The 27,996-nt window shown below is 36.3% G+C and overlaps 2 protein-coding genes across 3 annotated transcripts; one reads left to right on the top strand and one right to left on the bottom strand.

The window, feature by feature from the left end:
* Positions 1-6,943, top strand: LOC113064949 (proline and serine-rich protein 2-like). The gene is made up of 5 exons (XM_026235973.1): positions 1-144; positions 770-943; positions 3,674-3,887; positions 5,225-5,872; positions 6,090-6,943. Exons 2-5 carry the CDS (start codon positions 887-889, stop codon positions 6,776-6,778), a joined length of 1,608 nt encoding a protein of 535 aa, XP_026091758.1. The 5' UTR covers positions 1-144; positions 770-886; the 3' UTR covers positions 6,779-6,943.
* Positions 2,225-27,861, bottom strand: LOC113064934 (regulator of nonsense transcripts 2-like). 2 transcript variants are annotated; one of them, XM_026235953.1, is made up of 22 exons: positions 27,740-27,861; positions 25,961-26,335; positions 24,239-25,018; positions 23,078-23,238; positions 22,822-22,998; positions 22,528-22,665; positions 22,209-22,312; positions 21,295-21,380; positions 21,018-21,126; positions 20,764-20,877; positions 19,554-19,670; positions 19,253-19,438; positions 18,019-18,222; positions 17,629-17,904; positions 16,328-16,511; positions 14,870-15,015; positions 13,916-14,017; positions 13,731-13,829; positions 12,570-12,740; positions 11,375-11,516; positions 10,991-11,111; positions 7,521-8,690 (listed from the first exon to the last, which is right to left on the bottom strand). In XM_026235953.1, exons 1-22 carry the CDS (start codon positions 27,742-27,744, stop codon positions 8,681-8,683), a joined length of 3,807 nt encoding a protein of 1,268 aa, XP_026091738.1. In that variant the 5' UTR covers positions 27,745-27,861; the 3' UTR covers positions 7,521-8,680. The 2 variants fall into 2 exon arrangements, with proteins under 2 accessions (XP_026091747.1, XP_026091738.1); XM_026235962.1 differs by lacking the exons at positions 7,521-8,690; positions 10,991-11,111; positions 11,375-11,516; ... (2 more) ...; positions 13,916-14,017; positions 14,870-15,015 and adding an exon at positions 2,225-2,355.
* Positions 27,862-27,996: the final 135 nt, after the last annotated feature.

A 27,996-nucleotide genomic window follows, 5' to 3' on the forward strand; every position in this document is an offset into this window, starting at 1 on the left:
CAGACGAGCGAGATGACGCGCGGCGCGCTCCCGCGGTACAAGGTCTGATTTAAACGCGTTCACTTCACTTCACTGAGACAGAACTGGAGTGACTCTGGGTTTATTCGTCTAACGCGCTTTTCTCAGCTCTTTCACGATGTTTGAGTAAGTTACATTTTTTCCTCTAAATTAAAAATTTTATAGAGTGGGGTGTTTGTGTGAATATGTTGTTTATATAGATAATTAGTTATTATTTTCATGACAATAGAGTATACTATTTATTGTACTGATAATTTTTAACAGTGTAATGAGAATGACGGAGAAATGTGTTTGTCAGAAAAAAAAAACACTGAAAACTTAATTTATAACATGAAATCCCTGATTTCGTTTTTGTTTTTATTTATAATAAATTGCGCTCTAACTGTGATTCACAAGAGCAGATAGTAAGTTACACTTGTGTTTCTTTTACTTTCTTGTTTAAAAAAAAATAAAAATACAGTAGAAATAGTTCTCAATCAGAAATTGCTAGTAAACAAATACAAACAAATGTTTATTCACACATAATTGCATGTGAGATTTTGACTGAAATATTATTCCGGTGATCTATGTTTATAGTTTACTTTAGTTTTACAGTGTACCAATCAATAGTTTGTTTTCATAAATATATCTTAATAAATATATATTCCAAAGATATCATTATTTTGCGGTAAATGTGTTTTTGTCAGCTCAGAAGTGCTGTAGTCAGTCCTCATTTAAATTACATATACATATTTTGTGTTGTTTGTTCCAGGTGCATCATGTGAAACTGGTCAGTTGGGTACGTGGAAATGCTCGGACCATTTCACACGACCCCTGACCTCTCCTGCCCGACTCTTTGACGAGACGCCGAGCCCTGGATGCTGTAAGGATGGACGTTCACATGCACAAGAGCCGGACGCTTCACTACGGCCTCAACCACAGTCCTGTGAGTATTCATCCGGATGTGTGTTGTGTTTACATGAAGCCCAAGCGTTCTTACTGATGATTAGAACATTATAAATGAAGCGTATTTTTCCACGAAGGAAGCACATTCACAAACACTGATTCATGCTGACATCACACAAGCAGAGAAACCAGTTCGTCCTTCTCTAAAGCATGACAGGACGCTCATTGTGTTTCGGGAGGACAGGTGTGCTGTGTGGGATTCTGTAGGAAAGACAGGAATGCAGTCGAGCAGCGTGAGACACAAAACCAGCAGGTTCTGAATGATCAGGACAAACCCTGAAGTACGAGTCATCAGAAAACTATTACTATTAAGACTAGCATTCTTCCTCCTGATGAACTGAAAACACCCCACCGGTTTTAATGTGTCGTATTTATACAGACTAGATTTATAAAACCACACTGCAGTTAGGGTGATTATAGTTATAAAAATACAATTTAATTAAAAAAGCTGTCACTTGACTACATTTTAAAAGTTTTGAAACATTGTATCACATTTGTTACATGAGAATATAATAAAAAAAAATGATGCATTTGAACCTAAATAAAATATTACATCTATTTTAAATATATTTTATTTCAGATAGTTGATGAAATAAAATAATAAAATCTGAAATAAAATAAAAAACCATAAAGACAAACTAAAACAGTTCAGCTAAAACAAACAAAAATCACACACACACACACAAAAAATTAAAATAAAATTAAAATGAAATGAAACTAAATCTTTAGTGGATTCATTCTCGTGTTTTCTTTTAGGAAACAAAGTTTGCATTATTTTAACATCTTATATTTGTAAGATTTATCATCTTATAAAGATTAAACGATGGAGTGAAAAGCATGCATCTTAAATACACAGGATGAGCTCTTCCTATCGACATCAGAATCCTGTTTAATGATTATTCAATTTATTCAACTTTTGTTTATCCGTTTCCAGTCTTGGCAGACTTTAAGCAAAAAATAGTAGATAATCAGAGAATTATGTGCATAAGAAGTGCATACTGTGCTATGCACAATTATACGTACAGTGGTGTATAAATAGTAGTAGTAGAATGCATACCATCTCAATTATTATTCAGACACACACAAACCTTTCTGATAGGTGTCTCACTTCCTCATGATTGTGTTGACTGTAACTTGACCTGTGTTTGAGATAAAGAAACTGAACCCTAACCATCAGCTGTTCTCTACAAACCTGGAGCAGAGAAGAAGAAAAGCCGGTTCTGCTTCTGTCTGCTACTTGTTGTTTTAAATATCTCATGCACCGAGTAGATCCAGCTCACAGAGGTGATGCAATGTGTGCGCGGACAGAGAGCTGTTCAGGGTGAAGGGTGTGTTCACAGGGCGATGAACAAGCAGCCCAGTGTTCACACACACACACACACACACACACACCTGAGCGAGAGCGTGAGTGGAGTCTGTGTTCTGCTGTTTGAGCAGGGAGAGGCGTCCAGCTCTGAAACACAGCCCACTGATCTCTGGAGGACACAGAGCTCATGCATGTTTAAATCTACAGCTCTTACGATTGTGGGAAGCAACTTCAGTTGTGCAGATTGTTACATTTAAAGGTCACAGGTAAAAGTAAATGTTTCATTTAAATAAACTTTAAATGAAACATCCAGTCATTCAGATTTTCGTGCAGATTGGAATGTGCATAATACAACGTCATAAACGAGTTAAACCAGAGATTCACACACATTTTTGTGTCAGCTGAACAACACATTTACATATACAGTATGCATGTCGGTTAAAGGTCGCATATTTTATTTGTGTTTAGTTTAAAACTATGGGTTTGTGTTAAGTTAAGTCTTTGGGGAACACAAAAATTAACGATCCAACTCAAAATGAATAAATCCAAGATTTTGCAAATGTTTTGAACAGGAAATTATCTCACGTTTACGGAGGGATGCATGTTTTTTTATGTTTTGGGACACACACACACACACACACACACACACACACACACACACCCTTTGTGATTAATTAATAGTGATTTCTGTTTTATTTGGATGATATGAGCAGCTGTACTGGACGGTTACTACACTCACAGAAATACTTTCAGTTTTAGTTGATTTATTTTCAGTTAGTAATTTACTTTATTCAATGTTTTGATTTCTTATATTCCTTTAGATATTTAATATTTATATAGTCCAATTTATAAATTATTTTTTAATTATAAATTATTTTTAGTTCACTCCACTTCATATTTCTTGATATGATAAAAATATGATACACCGCCATTCAAAAGTTTTTTAGAAGTAAGATTAAAAAAATAAATATAGCCTTATTTTATTCAGACGCAAGAACTGATCAAAAGCATTAAAGACATTTATAATGTTCCAGAAGATTTCCATTTCAAATAAATGCTGTTCTTTTGAGCTTTTTTCTACTAATCTGTGAATCCTGAAGAACAAAATGCATCAAAATATATTGTGCATCACAACTGTGTTCAACATTTCTAATAATCAGAAATGTTTCTTTAGCAGTAAATCATCATATTATTCTGATTTCTGAAGATCATGTGACACTGAAGACTGGAGGAATGATGCTGGAAATACACTAATTTAACATATATGTATAGAAAACAAAATTATATTTCACAATTTTTACTGCATTTTCGATCAAATAAATGCAGCCTTGGTGAGCAGAAGAGACTTCTCTCAGAAACATGAAGAAACAGTACATTACCTGCCGCTGGTCTCTCTCTCTCCAGGACGATGATCTGCAGTTCCTCAGTCGGGAGGAGCGGGAGTGTATTTTGTTCTTTGAGGAGACCATCGGCTCCCTGGAGGAGGACGATGAGAGGACAGGGCTGTCCTCATACACTACAGCTCCACGTCCCAGCGCTGCAGATCAGGACATCATTGACCTGGTGCACCCTTCAGTCGGTCCCAGCAAACAGAGAGACACGCTGCCCGTCAGGCCAGGTATCCCAAAAACATCAGCTCCATATAAACCATAGAAAACATTGCAATTCTGCGTTTAATCATCATAAAACCTCATGCTAATCGTGCAATGCTTTGTGAAGTTACTAACGCCACAGCAAACACTATATAGCGATTCTAGTTTAAAAAAAAATGCATAATGCAAAGATGTGTAATAAAGCATTGACTTCGAGTGCATTGCATGCTGTGTTCATCAGGTGAAGCCCAGTCGTCCTCTTAAAAATCTAAACTATCCAAAAAAAAACATCCACGTCTGGGGATTTTCACCAGAGACTAAATGCACTAAAGAGTTGATTAGCAGATGTAGTAGGATTTCAGGGAATTGTATGTGTATAATTATAGTACATATATACTGTGGAAACACAGCATTAGTATGTGACTGCAAACATAACCAAAGTATTCAAGAACATATGTGTCTGTATGTAGATTAGTGCTGTCAAATGATTACTCACATCCAAAATAAGTTTGTTTACATTTTATACATATATATATATATATATATATATATATATATATATATATAGTGTGTGTGTATATTTATGTATATATAAATGCATGCATATATATAAAAAACTTTACATTTGTATATTAAATATATTTATATCATATAATTTATGAATATAAATATATACCCAAAATACTTGTAAATGTTTACAAATTATATTCACAAATATTATAAAAAAGTGAAAACACTTCTATGCTGAATTCACACACGCACGCACACACACACGCACACACACACACAATCACACACACAATCACACACGCGCACACACACACACACACAATCACACACACACACACACAGAGATAAGAGACCCAATGTTTTTGCCACTAAAGCAACTGACAACTTTAAATTAAGTTTAATATTCCTGTCATATTGTTGTCATTACATATTTGTGCCCTGAACCACAAAACCAGTCATAATGGTCATTTTTTAAAATGCATTTATACATTATGAATAACTACGTTTTCCATTGATGTGTGGTTTGTTATGAGGACAATATTTGAAAACCTGGAACCTGAGGGAGCAAAAATATCTAAATATTGAGAAAATCATCTTTAAAGTTGTTCAAATGAAGTTCTTAGCAATGCATATTACTAATCAAAAAAAATTATATTTATGATAGGAAATTTACTAAATATCTCAATGCAACATGAATATCCGAATGGCTTTTGACATAAGAGAAAAGTGTATAATTGTGACCCATGTGTTGTTGTGTATTGCTTCTTCTGACTGGGTCATGTTTCTGCATTGTGTTGTCACTACACAAGATTACATCCATTAATGCGATTGTACATGTGTCGTGCCTTGTCAGATTCCCAAGAGCGGATCATTCCCCCAGAGACCCATTTTGAACTGAAGCCAGAGCGTGACCTGGACGTCCCAGACGGGCCGCACAAGGGATCCGGACACCAGCCGCCCGCAGGTTCAGTCGCCAGCGGCACGTCTGCATCACAGCTGCCCGAGCGCAGAAGCAGTCTAGAGTCGCCCTCCATCAAACACGGCCCTCCGACCCACGCCAAACCCACGCGTCTCCCCGACAGCATCAGCATGCTTCGGAGCAGCCGTGAACACATTCCCCACTCGATCGCCGCCGAAGCCGTGAGCGTTCAGGAGCGCCGGGCACACATGCTCTCTAACCTCTCCGGCCCCGAGCATCCTTTAGACGGAGGAGAACCGGCCTGCGTGCGCCAGCCTCCCACGCGGAGCATCTCGTTTCGAGATCCGACGCCGGACAAGTCTAGGATGGAGGCGCTTTCGAAGCTCGGACTCGCTCAGAGGAGAGCGCAATCCGTCATGCATTCATCTCCGAGGGATCCGGAAAACATCAAGACCGGCAGCACGGTCAACATCACCAAACCGGCTAACACTAGCACCACACACCCCTGCCAAACCAGATCTGGCCATGCACCGGCCTCGACGAGCGCCCAAGTCAAACACAGAGATTTGAACAGCCATGGAGGTAAGAGCATACATCGAAATATGCAATAAAATATGCAATGAAGAACTTGAACTTGTGGGACGAGAGCGTGAGCCAAGGTTTTCAAGATCTGCATGCAACGAGAAAAATCAGAAGGCTTAGATATGCAGAAAGAACTACTATATTAATGCACTCAGTTTGTTTATTTACACATTTAAGAAGAACTTCCCAACTAAATCTCTTTGTGTTTTTTACGTAGGATCCAATAGGATGGAGGCGCTTTCGAAAGTGGGACTCGCTCAGAAGCAATCCGTCATGCATTCATCTCCGAGGGATCCGGAAAACATCAAGTTCAACATCACCAATCCAGCTAGCACTAGCACCACAGACACTACACACCCCTCCCAAAGCCATGCGCCGACCTTAACCAGCGCTGAAGTCAAACACAGAGATTTTAACAGCTACGGAGGCAAGAGCATCACATTAAACCCAACCACATCCTTCAGGAGCGAGTGCCTCTCATCTTCAGCGGCCAAAACAGAGTCTTCAGAGACCCATATCAACAACTTCGGCGGCAGATCACGAGTCATGACTCCATCCCAGACGAACCATCACCCCCAAACCAAAACCATCACTCCGGTGAAAGAGGAAAGCTCCAGCTCAAACAGGACTTCAAGTGAAGAGCCACCCAAGAGGAAAGCGTCGCACTCCGAAGCGCCCGTGAAGCAGCCGCCCGCTCCGGCTCCAAAACCATTACGCCGGCAAAGTTTTCTGAGTCCCGTTGGGTCACGTCCCCCTCCGGTGTCCCCGGAGCTACGCCGCAATTCTTTGCCAAAGTCGTCCTTCCGTACTCAGGGAGTAACGGTGCAGTTTTCTGGCCGAGGAGCCACAGATGAGGCCAGACGGGATGCACTGCGCAAACTAGGACTGCTGAGAAACAAGCCTTGACCACGAAACCAGTCCTAAGGGTCAATTTTATTTGAAGTGGTTTATGCATCATCTGAAAGCTGAATACATTTAATTATGTTTCCATTGGTTTGTTAGGATCGGACAATATTTATCTGAGATACAACTATTTGAAAATCTGAGGTTGCAAAAAAAAAAAAAAACTAAATATTGAGAAAATCATCTTTAAAATTAGCAATGCATATTACAAATCAAAAATTAAGTTTTTATATATTTACTAAATATCTTCATGGAACATGATCTTTCCTTAACATCCTAATGATTTTTGGCATAAAAGAAAAATGTATCATTTTGATTCTATTTATTTGGACTTTGTATCACTTTCATTTACTGTGCTCTTCCAAGTTCACGTTTCTTTCGTTTTCACGTATTCGTATCTTCAACTTTTTTTTGTGTTATCTCTGAAAAACCCAGACTGTACACAAGAAATACCTCAAGGGTCTTCCTGGAGAAATGTCTTACACTCGTCTCATGTTTATTTCAGCAGGTAGTTTGTATGGGAATGTATTTCTGTTCTCTGGACGCTGATTGTTAGCTGGAGAACTTTCTCTCGTAAATGTATGTTTAGTTCGTCCCACACTAAACCACAGCCATCCGAATCTGTTGTAGGTCACATGAGACTGAATCAGCACCAAGCTGTTGTTTTGTTACCTGTGGTGTGTTTGTTCTAGAGTGAATGAGGATGAGTGTTCGTTTATGTTTGTGTGTGTTTTTGATATTTAGATTTTTTTTTTTTCTCACGACTCCGGTTTTTTGCTTTTATTGAAGCAGTTATTGAAGGACACAGAATGCATGATTGTGAACATGTGACACTATATAAACACACACACACACACACACGAAACAAAGCAACAGTTTATTTCCAGCTCTGTGTAATGTATATTTCCTTGCATTGGTGAAGATCTTCCAGTGATTGTTTCTGAATAAATTCAATGAAACTCATGAAGGTGTCTGAAGATGTTCAGTTGCGTGATCCAAATAACGTTGAGCTCGAAGATGCGAGATAGAAACTTCACAAACGTTCACCAAGTTTGACAGCGACATTTAATCAAGTCGATGAAAAGACTAGAAAAATCAGCAATTCAACGCACGATACAAAAAGAACAAAAACCCACAGAATAGAGAACAACTAAATCAAAAACTGCAGAAAGGTGGAGCTCACAACGCATCAGAGAATTCAGAAAGATAGACTTTTTGACAATTACGTCTCAGAGTAATATTTAAAGTACATTATTATTTCATCAACCTGAATTGAATCATGCCGTCTTTAATAATGTGTGTGTGGACAGAACGAGCTGCACATCTAGCACTAAAACATCCTTCGTCAGCGATTAAGTTGTTCTTCATCAAATTTGTGACTTTACAGATGCCTGAAACGGTGCTTCCTGTTTGCTGGAGTTGGGCTGGCCTCGTTAGATCTTACCTGCTCCACCCACAGGTGTGTGTGTTTGCGTCCGGTTCGACTGCATTCTGATCAGCTGCACTAGTTAGTGAGTTCAGCGACTCTGTAAAACAAGCTGGTGAGCACAGACTTTCTCACGCTCACAGGAAGTCACTTTACTGCTGCGTTCAGCTCATGCACGGCTCGCTCAGGAACGATCAGGTAAAGAGAATAAAACACGTCCCAAAGTTTGTCTGAAGAACAAAAACACTGAGTTTTCCTCACGTTTGAGTCTCGTTCACTCACTGACGGACCATCAAACTGTACCTGGCACGATAAAACCACCTCCGCCTGTGTGTGTGTGTGTGTGTGTGTGTGTGTCCATCCGTGTCCACCGTCTGATGCGGCTGGTCTCTGTCTGCTCGTCCCAGAGCAGCGCCGCTGTCCATCTCTCCAGGTCTCTCTTGCTGTCTTTGACTCATCGTTTGCTCGGTCTGACATCATCAGCGTCTCCTGCAGTGCACGGGGTCAAAGGTCAGAGGTCAGTGAGTGTTCTATCTAGGCTGCACAATTCAGAAAAAATAAAGTGATTTTAGACCATTTTTATATATATATATATATATATAAAAAATTTGCTAGTTGTGCTTGTTTGTAGGGCTGTGCATTTTGGACAAAAATGTTGATTACGTACCAAAATTTCTATAAAAAAATAGTAGTGAATAAAATTTATTGTTATTCTTTTATATATATATTTTTTTGAAGAATAATAAAATAAATCCAATAATAAATACAACACATAATAAAATTAAAAATTAAAACAAGAATTAAATAAAATAATTTAAATGTCAAAAAATCATATAATATTTTATAATTCATACTGATATACATATATATATATATATATATATATATATATATATATATATATATATATATACACACTACTAAAAATATTAAAATAAGTAATATTACTACTGCATTTTGTACTATACAATACAAAAACCTTTAGAATAATTGCACTGAGCCATTATCTTGATTCAGGTTTTATTCTGATAAATCATGCACCCCTATATATATATTAGGGGTGTAACGATACGCGTATTCGTATTGAACCGTTCGGTACGACGCTTTCGGTTCGGTACGCGGTACGCATTATGTATACCGAACGGTTCGTTGGAGTAATTAATTATATTTGAAAAAAAAAAAAAAGAGAGAGAGAGAGAGAGAAATATAATGATATGCGTTCAACAAGGTAGCCCAATAACCCAAACAACGTAACAGGCAACGCCCCTGACACTCCCGAAGAAGAAAAAAACACCATCTTATATGTTTATGTTAGGCTACTCAGCAGGCGCTCGCTCACTCAGTACGCGCTGAAGGCTCGTTGCAAAATAGCCAATGCGTTTAACAGACTAGAAATGAGAAGATCCTTCAATAACCAACAGGTCTGGTGTTTGGGTGCACTTTGGATTCCCTTTAAGCTATAATGGTGATGGCAAGAGAGTGGTGGATAAAAAAACAACGGTATGTCGCATCTGCAACATGACAGGGTACACCAGCGGGATTACAAAAAAAAAAAAAAAACACCAGCGGGAATATCTGGGATATATGCGTCAGTACTATCTGGGAAAAGACGAAAAAAAGGAGAAACATGCACGCAGCAAACTATCCCTGCAGCATTTAGACACTATAGCTTACAGGGAATCCAACCCAAACACCAGACCTGTTGGTTATTTTAGGATCTTATATTTCTGGTCTGTTAAAGGCATTCGACATTTTGCAACGAGCCTTCAGCGCGTGCTGAGTGAGCGAGCGCCTTAGGGGCCGTTCACATATCGTGCCTAAAAACGCGTGGAAAACGCTAAGCGCGTCTTTCTCCTCCTTTCCAAAGCGCTCGGGCAGAAGCGCTCATGAGGCGTCTGTCTTTGCTAAGCAACAATGACGTGCTCTCTCCATGAGACGCGGAAATTTCAGCGAAGGATAAATGGATTTGCAGCTCTAAAAATCGCTTGCAGTAGCGCTGCTACTAAATTTATTTCAAAATTGCAATCCATATACAACTATGATCAGCTGATCCTTCATCTTGGCTGAGCTCTCAACGTTGTTACGGGAAAGGATGAAGCTGATTGGTTAGTTCTTGTCACATGACCCGCGGTGCGCTTGCGGCATTCTGAAAAGTTGAGATGTTTTTACATTTTGCTGTATCTAAAACGTATCGAACCGAACCGAACCGAACCGTGACATCAGTGTATCGTATCGAACCGAACCGTGAATTTTGTGAACCGTTACACCCCTAATATATATATATATATATATATATATATATATATATATATATATATATATATATATATATATATATATATATATATATGTATATAAAATGATGATGGTAATAATTAAATACATTTTTTGATTTTAAATATAAGTTATTCGATTTTAAATATAAGTAAAAAAATAAATAAAATATACAAATTAATATTACTACTAACAATGATAATTATTACTATTGTGATATTTCACAGTAAAATAAAATGCAGCCTCTGTGATTTGAGAAGTCATTTCATGATTTTGGTTTTAATAGTGCTTCCCTAGTTGTGGGTTTTTGTGAGGGCATTACTATCCCACAATGCTTTGCAACTAATTAACCATTTGATAAGTAAAGTCAAATCTATTTAGAAAGTTGGGAATATCTATTTTGTTGTGTGTCATTTTTACTTCTGATTGTGAGTGAGTGTGTGTGTGTGTGTGTGTGTGTGTGAGAGTCTGTCTGTGTGTGTGTCTGTGTGTGTGTGTGTGTGTGTGTGTCTGACCTGCCGCCGGTCTTGAAGATGAGGTCAGCGTTGGGTGCTCCTTTGGGGTGCTGGTATCGAGGCCGGCGCTCTCTGTTGGTGTTTATAGGAGCGGGTCTCTGAGCGAGCGACTGCATCATCTCTGAAAACACAAACCGTCGTCACACACCGAGGCCCCGTTCACACTGGTGCACCTCCTTTCAAAACGCACAATGTTTACTACTTTTACTTTAGTTTACACCACTCCTGTGTTTTCAACCCTCGAAACCAAGACTCCTGAAAACACTGCAGATATATATAAATATATGTGCATGAACTGTGTATATTTATCATGCATACACACACACAGACACACAAACACACACACACACAGTCTGTAAAGAGCAGGTGTTTGGTGTGGCTCACCCTGATAGTCCTCCTGCTCCTGCCGCTCGTTGATGTCCAGCGTCAGCTTCTTCATGCGCATGCGCTCCTCCTGCTCCGCCTGCTGCTGGTTGAAGTGATTGGCCGCCAGATGAGACGACAGCGGCACGTTCAGGATCTTAAACTACACACACACACACACACAGAGAGAGAGAGAGAGAGAAACACACACACACACAGTTTCCGCATCAGAACACAGAGACATTAAACCATGAGGAAGGATTTTTAACAATGAAATGATAAATATCACCATTAACATTAACATTAATTGTTTAAATCATTTAATTATGTTTCTACTTTCTTAACGAAAAATACATTCGTGTCATCCTTAGAAAAATATCATATCATTTCTGTGGAAAAACTGAAATATTAAACTAAGGAAGCACGTGAAAACGTATTTTAACAAAGAAGGACAAATATCACCTTTTTGTTCCTGAAATATTATTTTATGCAGTAATTAAAAGTTGAATTAGATTTTTTATTAATTTTATTTAAGTGTATTTAAGATTTTAAGCTGTAAGAAACAAAAAAATATATACAAATATCACAAAATTTAATTTATTTTACTTGGCTCTAAGAAAGTATTAAAAAATAATGACGTTATTTATAGAAAATAATTTAAAAGGCAATTTTGTCAGTTTTTTTAGTTTAAATACTTTCTCCTAGCTTAATTGCTTGTTTAAATAAAAAATAAAAAATATTTACATTTAACTTGCATTCATTCTGCACTATTGTAAAATGTACTTACATTTTTAATTCATTAAATTATTAAATAATCAATATTAAATTATTCTTAAAGAACACATAACAAAAGATTGCAGACATTTTTTGCATTTTAATTAACTAGTTAAACTAGTTATATTTATTTTCCATACTAATTGTAATGTTAATACTTCTCTTGTACTGTTGTTATTATTTTGGCACCTTTTAGACAAAAAGAAAATATGTCAAGAATGAATGTCAAGTTTCTGAAAAACTGTGAAGGGTTAAACTGGGTCACTGGACACCAGCAAAATGAAAACAAAGACGCTGTGTGTGTGTGTGTGTGTGTGTGTGTGTGTGTGTGTGTGTGTGTGTGTGCTGTAGTATACACTCCCAAAGCCACATCCTGAACACACCCTGCAGACCTGAACCATTCCAACACACACACACACACACACACACACACGTGCTGTACCTGCTGTTTGTTGCCCTTGCGCGTGAGCATGACGAACTGCATGGTGTCGCTGACGTCTGCGTCTGTGTCTGCGGTGCAGGAAGGGGCGGAGCTTTTCTTCAGCTGGCTCTTTAACTGCAGAGGGATGGCCACGTCCAGCTGATGGACCTTCACCGCCTCTCCACTGCGCTGCTGCTCACACACACACACACACACACACACACACATTTATCCAGGTCACGAATAAAGACATTCGTGGATAAACTCAGATATGAAGCTGGAATACATAATGCATATTTTACAAATCTTGCTATTTTCTTTACATTTTAATAACATTTATTTAGCAACTTCTTTAAAATGGTTTGTGCATTGATCTGTAATTAAATGACAATTGTAATTAAATTAGTTTAATTCTTAAAGAACATGCATGTCAGTTCTGTGGAGGTATTTAAGCTATAAGAAGTATAAGTATTATTTGCCACATGTTTATTTTTATATAAATTTACTTTGCACTAATTTATAACTAAATAAAATCTTTAATGTTACATTTATTTTATTGTGCACCAAAGTAGCAAAAAAGTAACAAAAACAATCAAATGAATTAAACAAGGAATTTAATGTGTTTTATAATTTTTTAATTTTTAAATAAACTGAATTCTATTTATAGAAATAAAATGTAATAGTTATAAATAATTAAAAATATATATATTTTTCATTATTAACATAATTGTTAAGAACAATATAAACTGATTGTTAAAAACATCTAGAACATTTCTCAGATAATTCCAAAGAACTGGCAACTAACACAAAATGATAAAGTAGAAAGACTCGAATCGTATTTTATTGTAAAACAATCATCTTTGTTTACTTTTGTAACTTCTAAAACTAAATGTATTTCATTCGCACCATCTTTACTCAACTCATTTCTCACTGTACAGCTATACGCTAAATTTTTTTATAGCTATACTTTTTATTCCTCCTCCACAATTTAAATACTGTTATTTTTTGTGGTCTACAGTAGAAAACCTCCCTAAACCTGACAGAAATACACCATGAAAGGATCATAAAAATAGACCACATGACTGCTGGTGAAAAACTCTCAGCATCCAGTCGTGGACTAAGAGCCAGAAGACGACACACATGAAGAGTGGAGAGAGTGGAGAGGGCAGGTTTGAAGCACACCTGCAGGTTCTCCAGCATCATCTTGTCCAGCGCCTGGATGAAGTCCTCGTCCTCGGCACAGGCCACGTGTTTGAGTCCTCCGCCGCGGATCGTGACCTCCTGAGACACACACACACACACACACACACACAGCAGCGTTAGCTCCGAGCTCAGACACACACACATCAGCTGCAGCTCACACTCACGTTATTCTCTTCATCCGTCTCGTTCTCTTTGTTGGAGTCGGTCAGATAGTCTGTGTTCTCCTCTTCCTCCTCACGCTCCTCTTCCTCGTTCTCAGAGCCGTCCTGAACATGCGTGCCACACAGAACACACGGTTCATACAGACATCTCGTCTCTAAACACTCCATCAAGATGAAGTGAAATATCTGTTTTCCAAGCGCTAAGTTTATGTTTAAAATATGTGTATAAAATGTGTTTATCTGCGATTTATTTATAAATGGACATGAGTGCTGTTATCAAAAGTATTTTTACATTCAATTTTATATTAAATGTATTCTAAAACTATAACATTAATTGGAATTTGAATACACACACACACACACACACACACACAAAATGAATATATATAACTAAATAGTATTCTTTTATGTTTATGTGTGTGTATTTTTATTTATAAATGAACAAAAGTAGTTTTATCAAAGTAAAGTAATTTGCACCTTTTTGGCACTTGGTAAAAGTTTTTCTTTTCTTTTATTATTTTATTATTAATTACAATTAAAACATTAATTGAACTAGTAAATATAATTATACATATGTATATATATAAAACTTATATAAAAAATTAATTTAATTTTATGAATAGAATTTAATTTAAATGTGTAAATGTATATATATATATATATATATTTTTATAATACATACACACATATATATATATATATATATATATATATATATATATATATATATATATATATATATATATATAAAATGTGTGTGTATATGTGTGTATTAATAAATAAATCAAAATTCAAGTGTTTGTTTTTTTGATTTGCAAATGAATTCAATTTAGATTTTGTAGTGACTCATGCTGGTATGTGTTTCCTTACCTGTGCATAAATCATTAAACTAATGTAAAAGTAGACTATAAAGACTGAGCAAGGAGGCGGAGTTTCTAGCTGTCAATCACAGCTCACCTCTTCCTCGGGTTCATTCATCTCGCTCTCGTTCCCAGACTGCTCCTCGGTCTCCGCTCCTCGCTCGTCTTCGTCATCATCATCCTCCTCCTCCAGAGGCTCGTTCTCGCTCATGGCGCTTGAGGAGCGGCCGTCTTTCTCCAGGCCTGGACACACACACACACACACACACACAGGAATGCTGCGACTGACCAAACCAGACCACAAGGGATAAAAATAAACCAGCAGCACTACTGAATGACTGTGGTTTAAAACCAGCCAGACGACACACACACACACACACACACACACACGACAGCATTCCTGAAGAGCTGTTCTGTGTCTGATCTGCTTTAATACTGATACTCTTACACTCTCCGCAGGAATGTGTGTCTTTCTCTCAGCACACGTCAGGTGTGAAGCATCAATGACCGAACACGCATGAAACAAACATGTGTCTGTGTGAGGAATGCTGCTCGACGGGAAGAGCAGAAACATGAGTGGAACAACTAGAAGAACGGCTGCGCGCACACACACACACACACACACACACACACTAGGGCTGGGTGGTGTGATGGCATGTGGGTGTTTCCTCAAGTATGGCCATATTCGGCTCTGTAGACTTGAATAAAACACACTAGCACTCGGTTATTTCATCAGTCCAACAGTGAATATCTCATCTGATCACAATCTAGAATAATCTGTTTCATGTTATGTTATGAATAACAAACCAAACAAATATCACATTTATTAAAATAAAACTGAAGCCTAAAATGACTCCCTGAAAACATAACGAAAACAGATTTAAAACTAAAAATAAACTAAAGAAATAAATTCAACCTAAATTAAAAAAAAACATTTAAATATTTAAACAAAAAATCATTCCACTTTTAATTAAACTCAGATTAAAAACTAAAATAAATTAAATCAACATACTAATACAATACGCAACCACAATTATAAAAAATAAAACAGAAAATTTAATTAGACAACTTTTAATACGGAACTATGAGTAAAAATGAAATAAATATATATTAAACCTAAACACTCATAAAAAAAGAAAAAAAAAAAGAAAAAAAAAGAAAAGCAGAAAAACTTATTTAATACAAAATACAAAACTAATTTTTGATTCTTAAATGTAAAAAGTTAAAATGAGCTAAAACTAAAACAAAATTCATTAAATCTAAACAATACAATAAAATAAAATATATACAAATATATATAAAAAAGAAAATATAATAAAAATGAATAATAAAAACATTACTAAATTATAAAAAATTAAATTAAAATGCACAATTTATATCAGTAATAACTATATATATATAACTATATATATATAACTATATATATATATATATATATATATATATATATATATATATATATATATATATATATATATATATATATATATATATAGACACACACACACACACACACACAGACACACACACAGACTGTATCAGACGAGTGTTTTACCCAGTTTGACGAGGAACTCTCTCTCCAGCTGTGTGACCTGAGCACAGGCCTCGTCCAGAGACGAGCACAGCTTCATCTTGGGCCGCAGCAGCTCCAGTGTGTCTGTGATCATGTACTCGATGTCGATGGGGAACGGCTGGTCTTTAGTCCACACGTCCAGACTCTTCTTCCACCAGACGTACCTCTGAAACACACACACACACACACACAGCGGTTCACTGCGCTGAACATCATATCTGTAGCATGGAATAATTTGAGGTTTTTAATGTTTATGTAAGAAGTCTCTTCTGCTCTTTAAGGTTGCATTTATCTGATCAAAATTACAGTAAAAACAGTCAAATTTGGGAAACATTATTTATACAGCATTCCTCCAGTCTTCAGTGTCATGTGATCTTCAGAAATCATTTTAATATGCAAATTTGAAGCTCAAGAAATATTTCTGATTATTATTAATGATGAACACAGTTGTGCTGCACAATATTTTTGTGAAAATCATTGTTCTCTACCATTCAAAAATTAAGATAAAAAAATTAATATTTTCATTCATCAAGAATGCATTGAACTGATCAAAAGAAATGTACAAATTATTTCTAATCAATGCAATTCTTTTGAACTTTATATTTATCAAAGAATCCTGAAAAATAAAATATATCACCATTTCCACAAAAATATGAAGCAGCAAAAACCTTAACACTGACAATAAGAACAACTGTTAATATCTGAGCACCAAATCATTTATGATTAACAGTGATACATTTGTGTGATTAAGAGTTCATGCATTTACTTAATCGGTTTAATTGCCATCATAATAATAATGCCACAATGCAAAATAATTATTAAATGTACCTAAAAATAGGCTTCATTGTCATTATGCAAATACAATCTTTTTTTATTTACGTATTTATAATTATTTTTGGTACGCAAGTTATGATACAAACATTGTTTCATAGGAATGTGAATGTAAACGATGCATTAAAAAAAACATATATAAAGCTAACGTATTGTTAAAAAAAAATTCAGATGGAAGAATAGTAATTTGCAGTCACTATTATTTTTTAAAATATGGAAAAATAAAAAATGTACAAAAAAACATTTATACAATCTTAGATTTTCAATGATTCTTTTTTATATCATATGTTTACAATATCACAGTCAAATACTATTTTACTATATTTAGTATAGTGGAATTTAATTCTGAATGAGCTCAGAATGAAGCTTTATTCTATTGACAGCCCAGGTTTTTCCACCAATCACAGGAGACGTGTGACACGCTCATCTGTCTGTGATTGGCTGCTCCTCACCTGGAAGTAAACGAGGAAGCAGTCGAGCTTCTTCTTGCTGGAGCCGCGGTCGAAGTACTGTCCGCAGGTGTCCAGCAGGGTGCAGACCAGGCGGATGCGGAACAGGTGCTCGGGGGGGTCCAGCGGGCTCGCAGAACCGTCTGTGTTCACGCCGAACGAGATGAAGGAGAAGAGCGTGCGGAAGACGACGGCAGACTCCACCATACGGTAGTTATACAGCTCGCCCAGAAACTTAGCGCTGCTGATCCGCCGCTGGTTAAACTTGGGCTGGTTCACCTGAGAACCACACACACACCAACAAACATCTCTGCATTATACTGCACATACTGTTATTATAACTGCACTGGAGTAGAAACAATGCAGTCAAGTGATGTAAACACACACACACACCTCCATGCCGAGGCGGATGTCCTCCAGCAGGCCGTCCACCACATGAATGCCCACGTCCTCCTGATACGCCACCAGTCCAGCGAGCAGGTTGGCCACACAGTGGATGCTGTTGTACTTGACGTTCCAGATGTTGATCATACAGCAGATCAGATAACTCTTCACATCAGGCTCGTGCCAGGACAGCTTCCTCATCTGCCTCAACACCTACACACAACACAGCTGATACTTTACACACACGCAAACACTTGTTTTTTTGTGGCTTTGTAGATTGGGAACAGCCGAAAATAAATATAATATATACATTAATTTCAATGATGTGCATTTTTTAAATGCATAAATAAATAAATGCATAAATTAATAAATGCATAAATAAATAAATGCATAAATTATTAAATGCATAAATAAATGCATAAATAAATAAATGCATAAGTAAATAAATGCATAAATAAATTAATGCATAAATAAATTAATGCATAAATGAACAAATACATATTGTTGTTATGTTATATATTATAATTTTTCATTGTATTTATACTTTACACACACACACACACACACACACACAATTATTAAACAATAGATAATTTAAAAATCCTATAATATACATTTTTATATTTTGCTTTTTTAAGGTATTTTCTATTATATGCATTTATTATTTCACTATATCTAAAAGTATAACACACACACAAACTATTATTAAACAATAGATACTCTTATAATAATGCAAAATTTAATATACAGTATTTGCATAATTTATTCATGCTTTTAATATGTTTTGATAAGCATTTAATTTTTTTTATAATATATTAGTCACTGCAGTATTTTCATATACATTTTAAATTATATTACAATATGTTAAATTTGTTTATGTAATATGTAGACTAGTATTATAGCTTTACAATATATAATAATTTGAGATATTAATATAATTTTATATTTTTATGTATTTTCTAAAAAATCAACACATACAGTACAGTGTATATAATCAGCGCTGAACTGAAGTGTTTGACAGCTTTAGTAACTATAAAGGATGCTTTCTGTATATAAGTCCTTCACAATTTTAGTTTTATTTTCCTTCACAGTTTTAGGTTTTATTTTCAAGCTACTAAAAGGCCCTGTGAGCACATACACACTGCTTAATGACAGGAAGTGACAAAACTTCATCCAGTATGTTGATGTTTAGCAGGATGCGGGCCGTGAGAGAAGCCCTGTGTCCAGCGCACGCGTGACGCACCTTCTCAGTGGTGACCTTGGACAGGTCTTTGTAGAGCAGTTTTCGGATGTACTCCTGCAGCGGCGGTCTCTTCCTGCGCACCGTCTTCTCCATCGGCGGAGGGTTGCAGTAGTAATACGCGTTCTCCACCATCGTCACGTAACGCACATCCAGATGCTGAGCCTGCTTCTTACGCATCATTTGCTCCTACGAACACACACACACACACACACATGCTCAGCAGTGTCAGTATGAAGAGGGCAGGTCTACATGAGTGTGTGTGTGTGTGTGTGTGTGTGTGTGTGTGTGTGTGAAGACGGACCAGTAAGACGCTCGTGTGCAGGTGAGACTCCGGTGAGCGGAAGAGAAAGCGTCCACACGTCTCCAGCAGTGTGCAGGCCATCTCGATGTGATGGTGAGAGAAATCAGACAGCAGCATCTGCACACACACACACACACACACACACATACAGTGTTAGAGATGCTGGAATAAATGTCTGTATTGCAGAGATCATGATACAATAGTTTCAGCAGTCAGTGTTTTTTTAATATCACTGCTATCAATGCTACTGAACCTGTGTTCTTTTAGAATTACTAATATACTATTATTATATTAAAAATGTATAATTTTTTAAAAATATATTTTTTAGTTCATAATTTTTTTTGTTAATTTGTTTTTATTGATTTTATGTATGATAGTCATTTTTTTTTGTTTTTTAAATCTTTAATATATTTGAATTTCAGTACTTCAGTACTTTTAAGCACTTCAATTTAAATTTATTTTATGAATTAGTTCAAGTGTGATTTTAGTATCACTGAGATACTTTTATCGTTTTTATTAATATTCAGGATATTTTTATATTTTGTTAAAATGTGTAAGTTTTAGTCTTTTTTTTTCAGTTTTAAATTCAGTTTTAGTACGTCAAGTTAAACATATTTATTTTTGATCAGTTAGTCTCCATGTAATTTTATATTTATACTGTTATATTTGTGAATATTAAAAAAATATTTTCATTTTAATATTTTCTATTTGCAACTTTATTTTAGTTTATTTTACGTCATTTTAAGATAATATTATGTCTATATAATTTTTAAGTTATTTTAGTATTTAAAGTTAAAATAAAAAATACATATTTTTTTCATATTTTAATTGTATTTCAAGTAAAGGTTTTTGTTACATTTTTAGTTTCAGTCACATGTAACTATAAAAATGCTGGTTAGTTTGTTTAGTTTATTAATTGCATGAACATTTCTATTTTTGTTTTAAAGCCTTTAAAGTTTAAGATTTTCATCTAATATATTTATTTTATTTTAGCTTCATTTCAAAGACCAAAAAATATTTTTTAATATTAATTCAAAATAAAACACTGCACTAAACTCCCTCTTTAATTAATAGCACATATTTAATAAAAACAAATCTCATTAACAGAGGCTGCCATCATTACATTATTATCTTCAGTATGGACTTCATAGTGAAGCACTACTGCTGTCCTCCCTAGTTAGTGCACACTGTGTAGGGGTCATCAGCTCACCTTGAGGCAGTGCAGTGTGTCCGTTTTGGAAAACATCTTGAACTTGGCCAGCTCCCCGATGAACCTCACCGTCTTATTCTTGGTCTCAATGTTGATTTGGTCCTTCTTTCTGATCTGTAGGGAACACACACACACACACACACACACATGCTATTTGCCCGAAACTGGTTTTTGGTGACTTGCAGATTCAAGGGCACCTGTTTTAATGCTTAAATCCCTCATCTGACAGCCTTTATCTAATGAGAAACACTCACATGAAACCTGAAATCTCCTTTGAGCATGGAGCAGAGGTCTTCAGCCACGTCAGACATACACGGGTGAAGCGTGGCCACCAGACGAGCGTAGAACGGCAGCAGATCCAGCCTGACACACACAGATGTAAAACTATTAATGCACAGACATTTAACCATTTCATCTGAATGAATACCTGATGAGATCAAATGACTGAAAACACAAGAGCCCTGGCTCCATCTAGTGTTCACATCTATAGATGCTGTGAACACACACACACACACACACACACACACACACCTCTGTCTGGGCACCGTGAAAAGAGCTCGGACCAACTTCCTGCGATTGGACTTGGTGTTCATGTTCATACAGAAGTCCATAGCAGCCTGAAAACACACACAACAGGCAAACCACCCATCAGCACAACGTGAAAACTATTCGATTTTAGGAACTTAAAATAAAAATAAAATACATTTAATATACATTTTCTAAAATGATTAAAGCATAACAAAATGACTGATATAAAATGAAAACTTTAACAAAATGTGTGTTCAATGAAAAAACTAAACCTAATAATAGAACTGAAAGTTACTAAATAATTACTAAAGAAGTACTGAAATAACTAAAACTGAAATTAAAAGAAAACTAACACTAAATAGAAATATTCATAATATATATTCTATATATTCAATATTCTAATATATTTATAAAAACAATTACCTTTTTTTTTTTTACTGAAATGAAATCTGAAAATGTTTTATAAATGTTTATAAGTATTTATTGAAAAGCTTTATAAAAACATACCAAAACAAAATCTAAACAGGAAATACAATTATTATTCTTCAATGGAAAATTTTCAATAAAAATTAAAAATGGGAATTTTAAGTTGAAGTACTAAAATTACTAAAACTGTGTGTGTGTGTGTCTGTGTGTGTGTAAGAGACTGTGTGTGTGTGTGTGTGTGTGAGTGAGTCTCTCTGTGTGTGTGTGTGTGTGTGTGTGTGTGAGTGAGTCTCTCTGTGTGTGTGTGTGTGTGTGTGTGTGAGTATGTGTGTTTGTGTGAGTCTCTGTGTGTTTGTGTGTGTGTATGTGTGTGTCTCTGTGTGTTTGTATGAGTATGTGTGTGTGTGTGTGTGTGTGTGTGTGAGAGAGAGAGCGAGAGAGACTCTGTGTGTGTGTGTGTGTGTGTGTGTGAGTGTGTTTGATCTCTTCACCTTGTCTATCAGGTCTCTGTTGATGCAGTTTGGGAGCTGCTGGATGAAGGCGTCCACGATGAGTTTGAGATGAGAGCCGGTGCTGGCCTCCTCATCCTCCTGCTCTGTACACACACACACACACACACACACACACACACAACATGACAATTCAAACACTGGCTTATAACGAATCTGCACATAGAAGGAATTACAGAGGGGGAAAAGCCAAATCCAGATAAAGTGGTGCTGCTGGAAAGATGCTGGACACCTCTTCAGTGCGCTCTGGAGGTTTAGGAGGTGCACTGATGTCTGTGTTTCATTGAGAAAGCCAGCTCACCTTGTTCATCCAGTATCTTCTTGGCCAGTTCTTCACTTTCAGTCTCATCGGCTGCGTCCAGATCCATCGGCTCATCGGTGATGTCCAGCGCTTCCAGCTCGATCTCCAGCTCCTCAGTGCTGTTCCCCTCTCGTGCTTCTGCACACAAACAACAAGCACCACATACTGTTTCACTAAAACATAACAAAATAAATGCACATTTTACTAGAATGAAAAAAAACAAAACAGATAATGTACAAATAAACACTAATTCTGAATATGAATAAATACTATGACAGTATACTGCAGTAGCACCTTTGCTGGTCTGGCTGCTCTTCTCGTTGTCCTTGAAGAGGATCGCAGGGACAAACGCCTTCAGGTCCACCATGTTCTCGTAGAAGTTACGCGCGTCCTCGTCCTCCCAGATCCCTCCTTCCAGATCATACTCTCCCGGTTTCCCCGGGGTGAAGATATCGATGCCCGGACCGTGCTCTGCCACACAGATCAACAACAAATCACACGCATGCCCAGACCAGATCTCACACAGGTGAAGCCGTGCCGACCGTCGCACCTTCCTGGATGGTCTTGTCCACAGGAAGTTCAGGCATGTTCTCGTCCAGCAGATCGGCCAGCGTTTGTGTGTTGGCCAGCAGCTTCTGATAGGACGTGGCGAACTCCTCGTACTGCTTGTGTCTGTCCTCGCTGAGCTCTCCTTTAGAGTGAAGGATACGCCTGCAAGAGACACTCATCATCATCATCATCATCATCATCGCTATTCTAATGCAATCAATGGGAATGATTCCAGAGCTGGAGAAGAAGACCACATTCAGAAACACAGATCATGTTCAGAGTGTTTATGATTCAATGACTCACTCATTAGATTGGGATTCATTTAAGTAAAGGCATTTATGCTAGTTAGGAACTTAAGTGTCTCTATTATGTCTTTTCGACTATTTCGAACTTTGCATGCATGTAAACCTGTTTTAGGAGACTCATAAAACAATATTAGCAACCTTAAAAATGGCATAATGGGGGCACTTTAATTAAACAGCCTGTGTGAACATCAGTCTTATTTTCTTTTATTACAGTTTTCAATAAATATCTTGATTTTATTCATTTTAGTTAAAGTTTTATCATTTTATGTAGTGTTTTCAATATTTCTAATAGCTTCATTTTATTGCCCTTTTATTAATATTTTCTGCTTTCAGTTTAATTTGAAAGTTTTGGCCAAATTTGTTAGTTTTATTTTATCATGGTTTCAAATAAAAAAATTAAATTGTTTTTATTTTTCTATTTTAGTCTTTTTTTTTTATCAATTAATTTATATATATATATATATATATATATATATATATATATATATATATATATATATATATATATATATATATTTTTTTTTTTTTTTTACATTTCTATATCTTTATTCTTTATTTAATTTTTAATTATTTTGTATATAACCTGTAACATGTTTTTATTTTATTTTGTTTATTACTTTTTTATATATTTTTTACAGTCTGAATTTGTCATTTTATTCTTACTGAATAAAGATATGACACTGACATAAAAGAAGATGTACACATGCTTAGAGACACATATTAAATGCTAAAAAAAGATGCAGAACAAAAACTTCCAGAAATGATGGCCTCTAGAAGGTAGTTTAATTTTGTCGAAATCGAATCGAATCGTGAGATTGCAAACAACTGTGTGAACCTGTAAATGTGACCGGACTGACCTGTTCTGTCTCTCGATGTTCTGCAGCTCTCGGTGGTCTTTCTTCAGGTGTTTGGTGAGCGAGGTGTAATATTCTCTCAGCAGGTTCTGGAACGGCTGCTGTTTCTCAGTATTTATGATCTGACTGGGAGGGAAGGTCGAGCCGAACTTCTCCACCGCGTTCTTGACCTTCCTCGGCTCCAGCCCGGCGATATCGTCTCCGCAGTGCTTGCAGAAGCTGATGATGACGGAGACGTGAGTGTGCGCGTCTCGGTCGGTGGCGATGATGTTCTTCAGCTGCTCGTAGATGAGCGACAGTCCTTCTTTATCCGTGAACAGCCCCACGATGGTCAGCTCGGCGATGAAGCGCAGGTCGGTCCGCAGCTTGCTCACGTTGGGCGCCTTCTCCTCCTTTCTGGCCTCGAAGTGTCTCTTCCAGGCGGCGAGGAGAAGCGGTGCGAAGTCGGCGTAGCGCTGGTGGAAGAGCGAGCAGAGATGCACGGCGCAGCCCACGTCGGAGATCTTCAGCTTGGCCTCCACCATGGAGCTCACGGCTTCACCGATGTACTTGCTGAGGTTGAGCGAGTCGAAGTCCTGCGACAGCGAGCCGCGCTGCTGCTCCGTGAGCGTGCGGAGCTTCTTGACGAAGGCCGTGTTCTTCTTCAGGCTGGAGTCCAGGCGGCTGAAGAAGGCCTCCTCGGGACGTGTCTCCTGCACGCGCTGGTTCTTGGCTCGCAGCTCCTTCCTGCTGTGATGACGCTCCCACGCTTCCTGCTGCAGCTGCTCCGCCTCCTCCTTCTCCCTGATCACACACCAACAACACACTCTGAGCAACAAGCATTTCAGCAGCAATCAATATTAGCAACTCAAATTAATATTTTTTTTCAAAGTTGGGGGTTTGAATCCCCGGGAACACATGATAGGTAATAATTGATAGCTGAACTTAAGTAAGTCGTTTTGGATAAAAGCGTCTGCTAAATGCATACATTTAATTTAATTTAATTTTTTATTTAAAATTGTTTGTTTTTGTCATTTTTATCAATATGTCCATTTAGTTTAAATTTTTTTTCTTATTTTGTAGTTTTTGTTATTTTAGTATAAAGAAAATTTTTATGAAAATGCTATTTTATTATATGCAGTATAATTAAATGCAATATTATTAATACCATAATTATTCTACTTACTGCATCCATAATTGTTTTTGTTTTTTTGCTGTTTTTATTATTGTTTTTGTTTAAAGATATTTTTTTCTCTCCTGTGTGTAAATATGAAAAAAAAAATATTTTTTCATGGAGTTAGATGTATGTGAAGTTTTTAAATATTTTATTTTATTTCAAGTGTTAATTATGGCTTTATTTTTTGCTAGCTATGATAACCCTGCAAAGCAAAAAGCAGTTTTTATTTTTTAGATTTTAATCCTGGACATTTAAAAAAAAAAAAATTTCAGTTCGAATTAATTTTTTCAAGTAACAATCTTGTCTGGTTTAAAACAAAAAAACATAGAAACAAAAATATATTCAAAACTATTTTTTTTTATATAACATCATATAAAACGTGTAGATTTAATCAGAATGCTGAAAATGGAAAATTATGTTTTTCAAAGAGCTAGGGTTCTTGTTCCAACAGTCACTACTTCCTGTAGGAAGATTACAGTTTTTATATTTAATCATATTTTTCTATTAGTTCCTTTAGTGTTATGTATAGAGTATAGAGACATTAGAGCTACGTGGTCCAGCCCTCTCACTTGATCTGAGCAGCCTCTTCCTCTTTCTGTCGTTTAGCTTCCTCCTCCAGAAGCTTCTTCTCCTGCTCCTCCTGCTGTCTCTTCTCCTCCTCCTCTTTCTTCTTCTGCTCCTCCTCTGCCCTCTGCTTCTCCTCCTCTTTCTTCTTCCGCTCCTTCTCCTCCTTCTTTCTCTTGTCCTCCTCGGCCCGTCTCTTCTTCTCTTCGGCCGTCTTGGCTCCGTCCTTCTTGGCGCTCATCTTGGTCTCGTCTTTGCTCTTTTCGCGAGGTGCGGCGGCCTGTCGATCTGCGTCTCTGTCCTTGTTGCTGGAGGAGCCCGTCTCTCTCTCCTCCGTGTTGACGGACTTCTTACGTTCAGCAGGCATACTGCTAGTGTTACTGCAAAATAAAACAGAACAGAACAATAAAACACATCAAACCTTATCTGTTAATAAATCCAAACATAGAAAGTCAAGGGCTGTGTTTTGAATGTCACTGTATACTTTTTCTTTTTTGTGCATTTTTAATCACAATCTTGCATTGAAAAATATATTGCATGCAAAAATATTTTATGATATTTTGCATATGGCGCATGTTTTAAAAATTATTTGCATTAAATAAAGTATAGTGTTTTTTGCACATGAGATACTTTTTTATGTTTTTGCAAAGAATTTGGCACTGAAAACTTATACTTTAAAATAATACTGTAAATAATTAAATATAAAATAATTTTCATTAAAAAAAAAGCATTTTTATTTTTCTTTAGAAGCACTTTTAATCAAAATTTTGCATTGAATAATTACACTGTATAATTTTTTTTTATATATATATTTTGAACTTGTAATAATTTTTTTGCACATGGCATACTGTTCTAAAAAATATTTAGCTTTATTACTGTACACGGCACTCTTTTTTAAACATTTGTAATAGCATAAAAAAAATTTGTATCATTTTGACCATATTTAGCATCGGACAATGAAGCGTATACAGAATACTTCTTTTTTAACAAGACTTGCCACTTTTAATAAAATTTTTACTATATTTTAAATTTAAATACTTGTTTTTATGTTCATTTTATTTAGTTTCGCACATTTCATCAAATTTTTTAAACTATTATGACATCAAATTCATTAAAAATGTCAGTCTCTCTGAATAATCTGTACTTTAACTGTACTATTGCATTATGGGATATATCATCTCAGTCTGCTCTGGTTATATACCTCACATTTTGGCCATGGCTTGGTTATTTGATTTATGTCAAATCGGGTGACCTGTCAATCACGTTCAGGTGATCAGCTTCCGGTGTGCTTCATTAACATGACTTTGATGTCTTTAGGCTCAAATTCAGCCACATTCCGCTTCCGTTCTCAGACTCAAACAAGATAAACCACACACAAACACTCTCACACACACGTATCCTACTTTGTATGGCGTTCTCTGGCCTAATAAAGACTCACAGTCTCAATAACAAGCAAGTAAACAAACAAAAAACACGTAACAAACACATCGCAATAGCTGCATTAACAAAAGCCAGACAAATACTGTCTGCCACGGACATCTCAATATAATTACAATTTTAAATTATACAGTTCATAGTGTTTAACAGAAATGCGATCATTTTAAAGCGATTTGATGTTTCAGCTGCGTGTTTGTGAATTAGCATTAGCATTAGCTGTTTGATGCCGCTCTTAGATCAAATATCAACACGTTTATTACGCAAACAGAAGGAAATAGTAGTAACAAAGAGATTTTCTGTCATTCATATGAACACAGTTGTGTTTTTGAATAAAATGTCCGTCTTACCTCATTTGCTTGCGTTAAAATTCATAAGTTTAGCCTGTAAATGACGGCGCTTGATAGTTTTCAATATTAGGACCCTCACCCCCTGAATTTGGCGTCCTCAAACATGCCTGATCAAAAAAAAAAAAAAAAAAATAGCATTCACCTCAAAAATACGTGAGGATAAAAAAATGCTAACCTAGATAAATACATTATATAACACATAAATATACCCCTGAAATTAATACATAACACTCCTCCAATGTTTAGTTTAAAACCGA

The sequence above is a fragment of the Carassius auratus genome, chromosome 4 (genome assembly GCF_003368295.1).
Source record: "Carassius auratus strain Wakin chromosome 4, ASM336829v1, whole genome shotgun sequence".
NCBI classification, from domain to species: domain Eukaryota; kingdom Metazoa; phylum Chordata; class Actinopteri; order Cypriniformes; family Cyprinidae; genus Carassius; species Carassius auratus.

What these genes read in the sequence shown, in the direction of transcription:
- LOC113064934 (XM_026235953.1), bottom strand. An exon ending in AGACGGATGAAGAGAATAAC is followed by an intron (nt 13,830 to 13,915) that starts GTGAGTGTGAGC and finishes TGTGTGTCTCAG; the next exon opens with GAGGTCACGATCCGCGGCGG. An exon ending in TGATGCTGGAGAACCTGCAG is followed by an intron (nt 12,741 to 13,730) that starts GTGTGCTTCAAA and finishes GTGTGTGAGCAG; the next exon opens with CAGCGCAGTGGAGAGGCGGT.
- LOC113064949 (XM_026235973.1), top strand. Translation starts at nt 887, where the DNA reads ATGGACGTTCACATGCACAAGAGCCGGACGCTTCACTACGGCCTCAAC. An exon ending in ACGGCCTCAACCACAGTCCT is followed by an intron (nt 944 to 3,673) that starts GTGAGTATTCAT and finishes CTCTCTCTCCAG; the next exon opens with GACGATGATCTGCAGTTCCT. An exon ending in AGATTTGAACAGCCATGGAG is followed by an intron (nt 5,873 to 6,089) that starts GTAAGAGCATAC and finishes TTTTTTACGTAG; the next exon opens with GATCCAATAGGATGGAGGCG.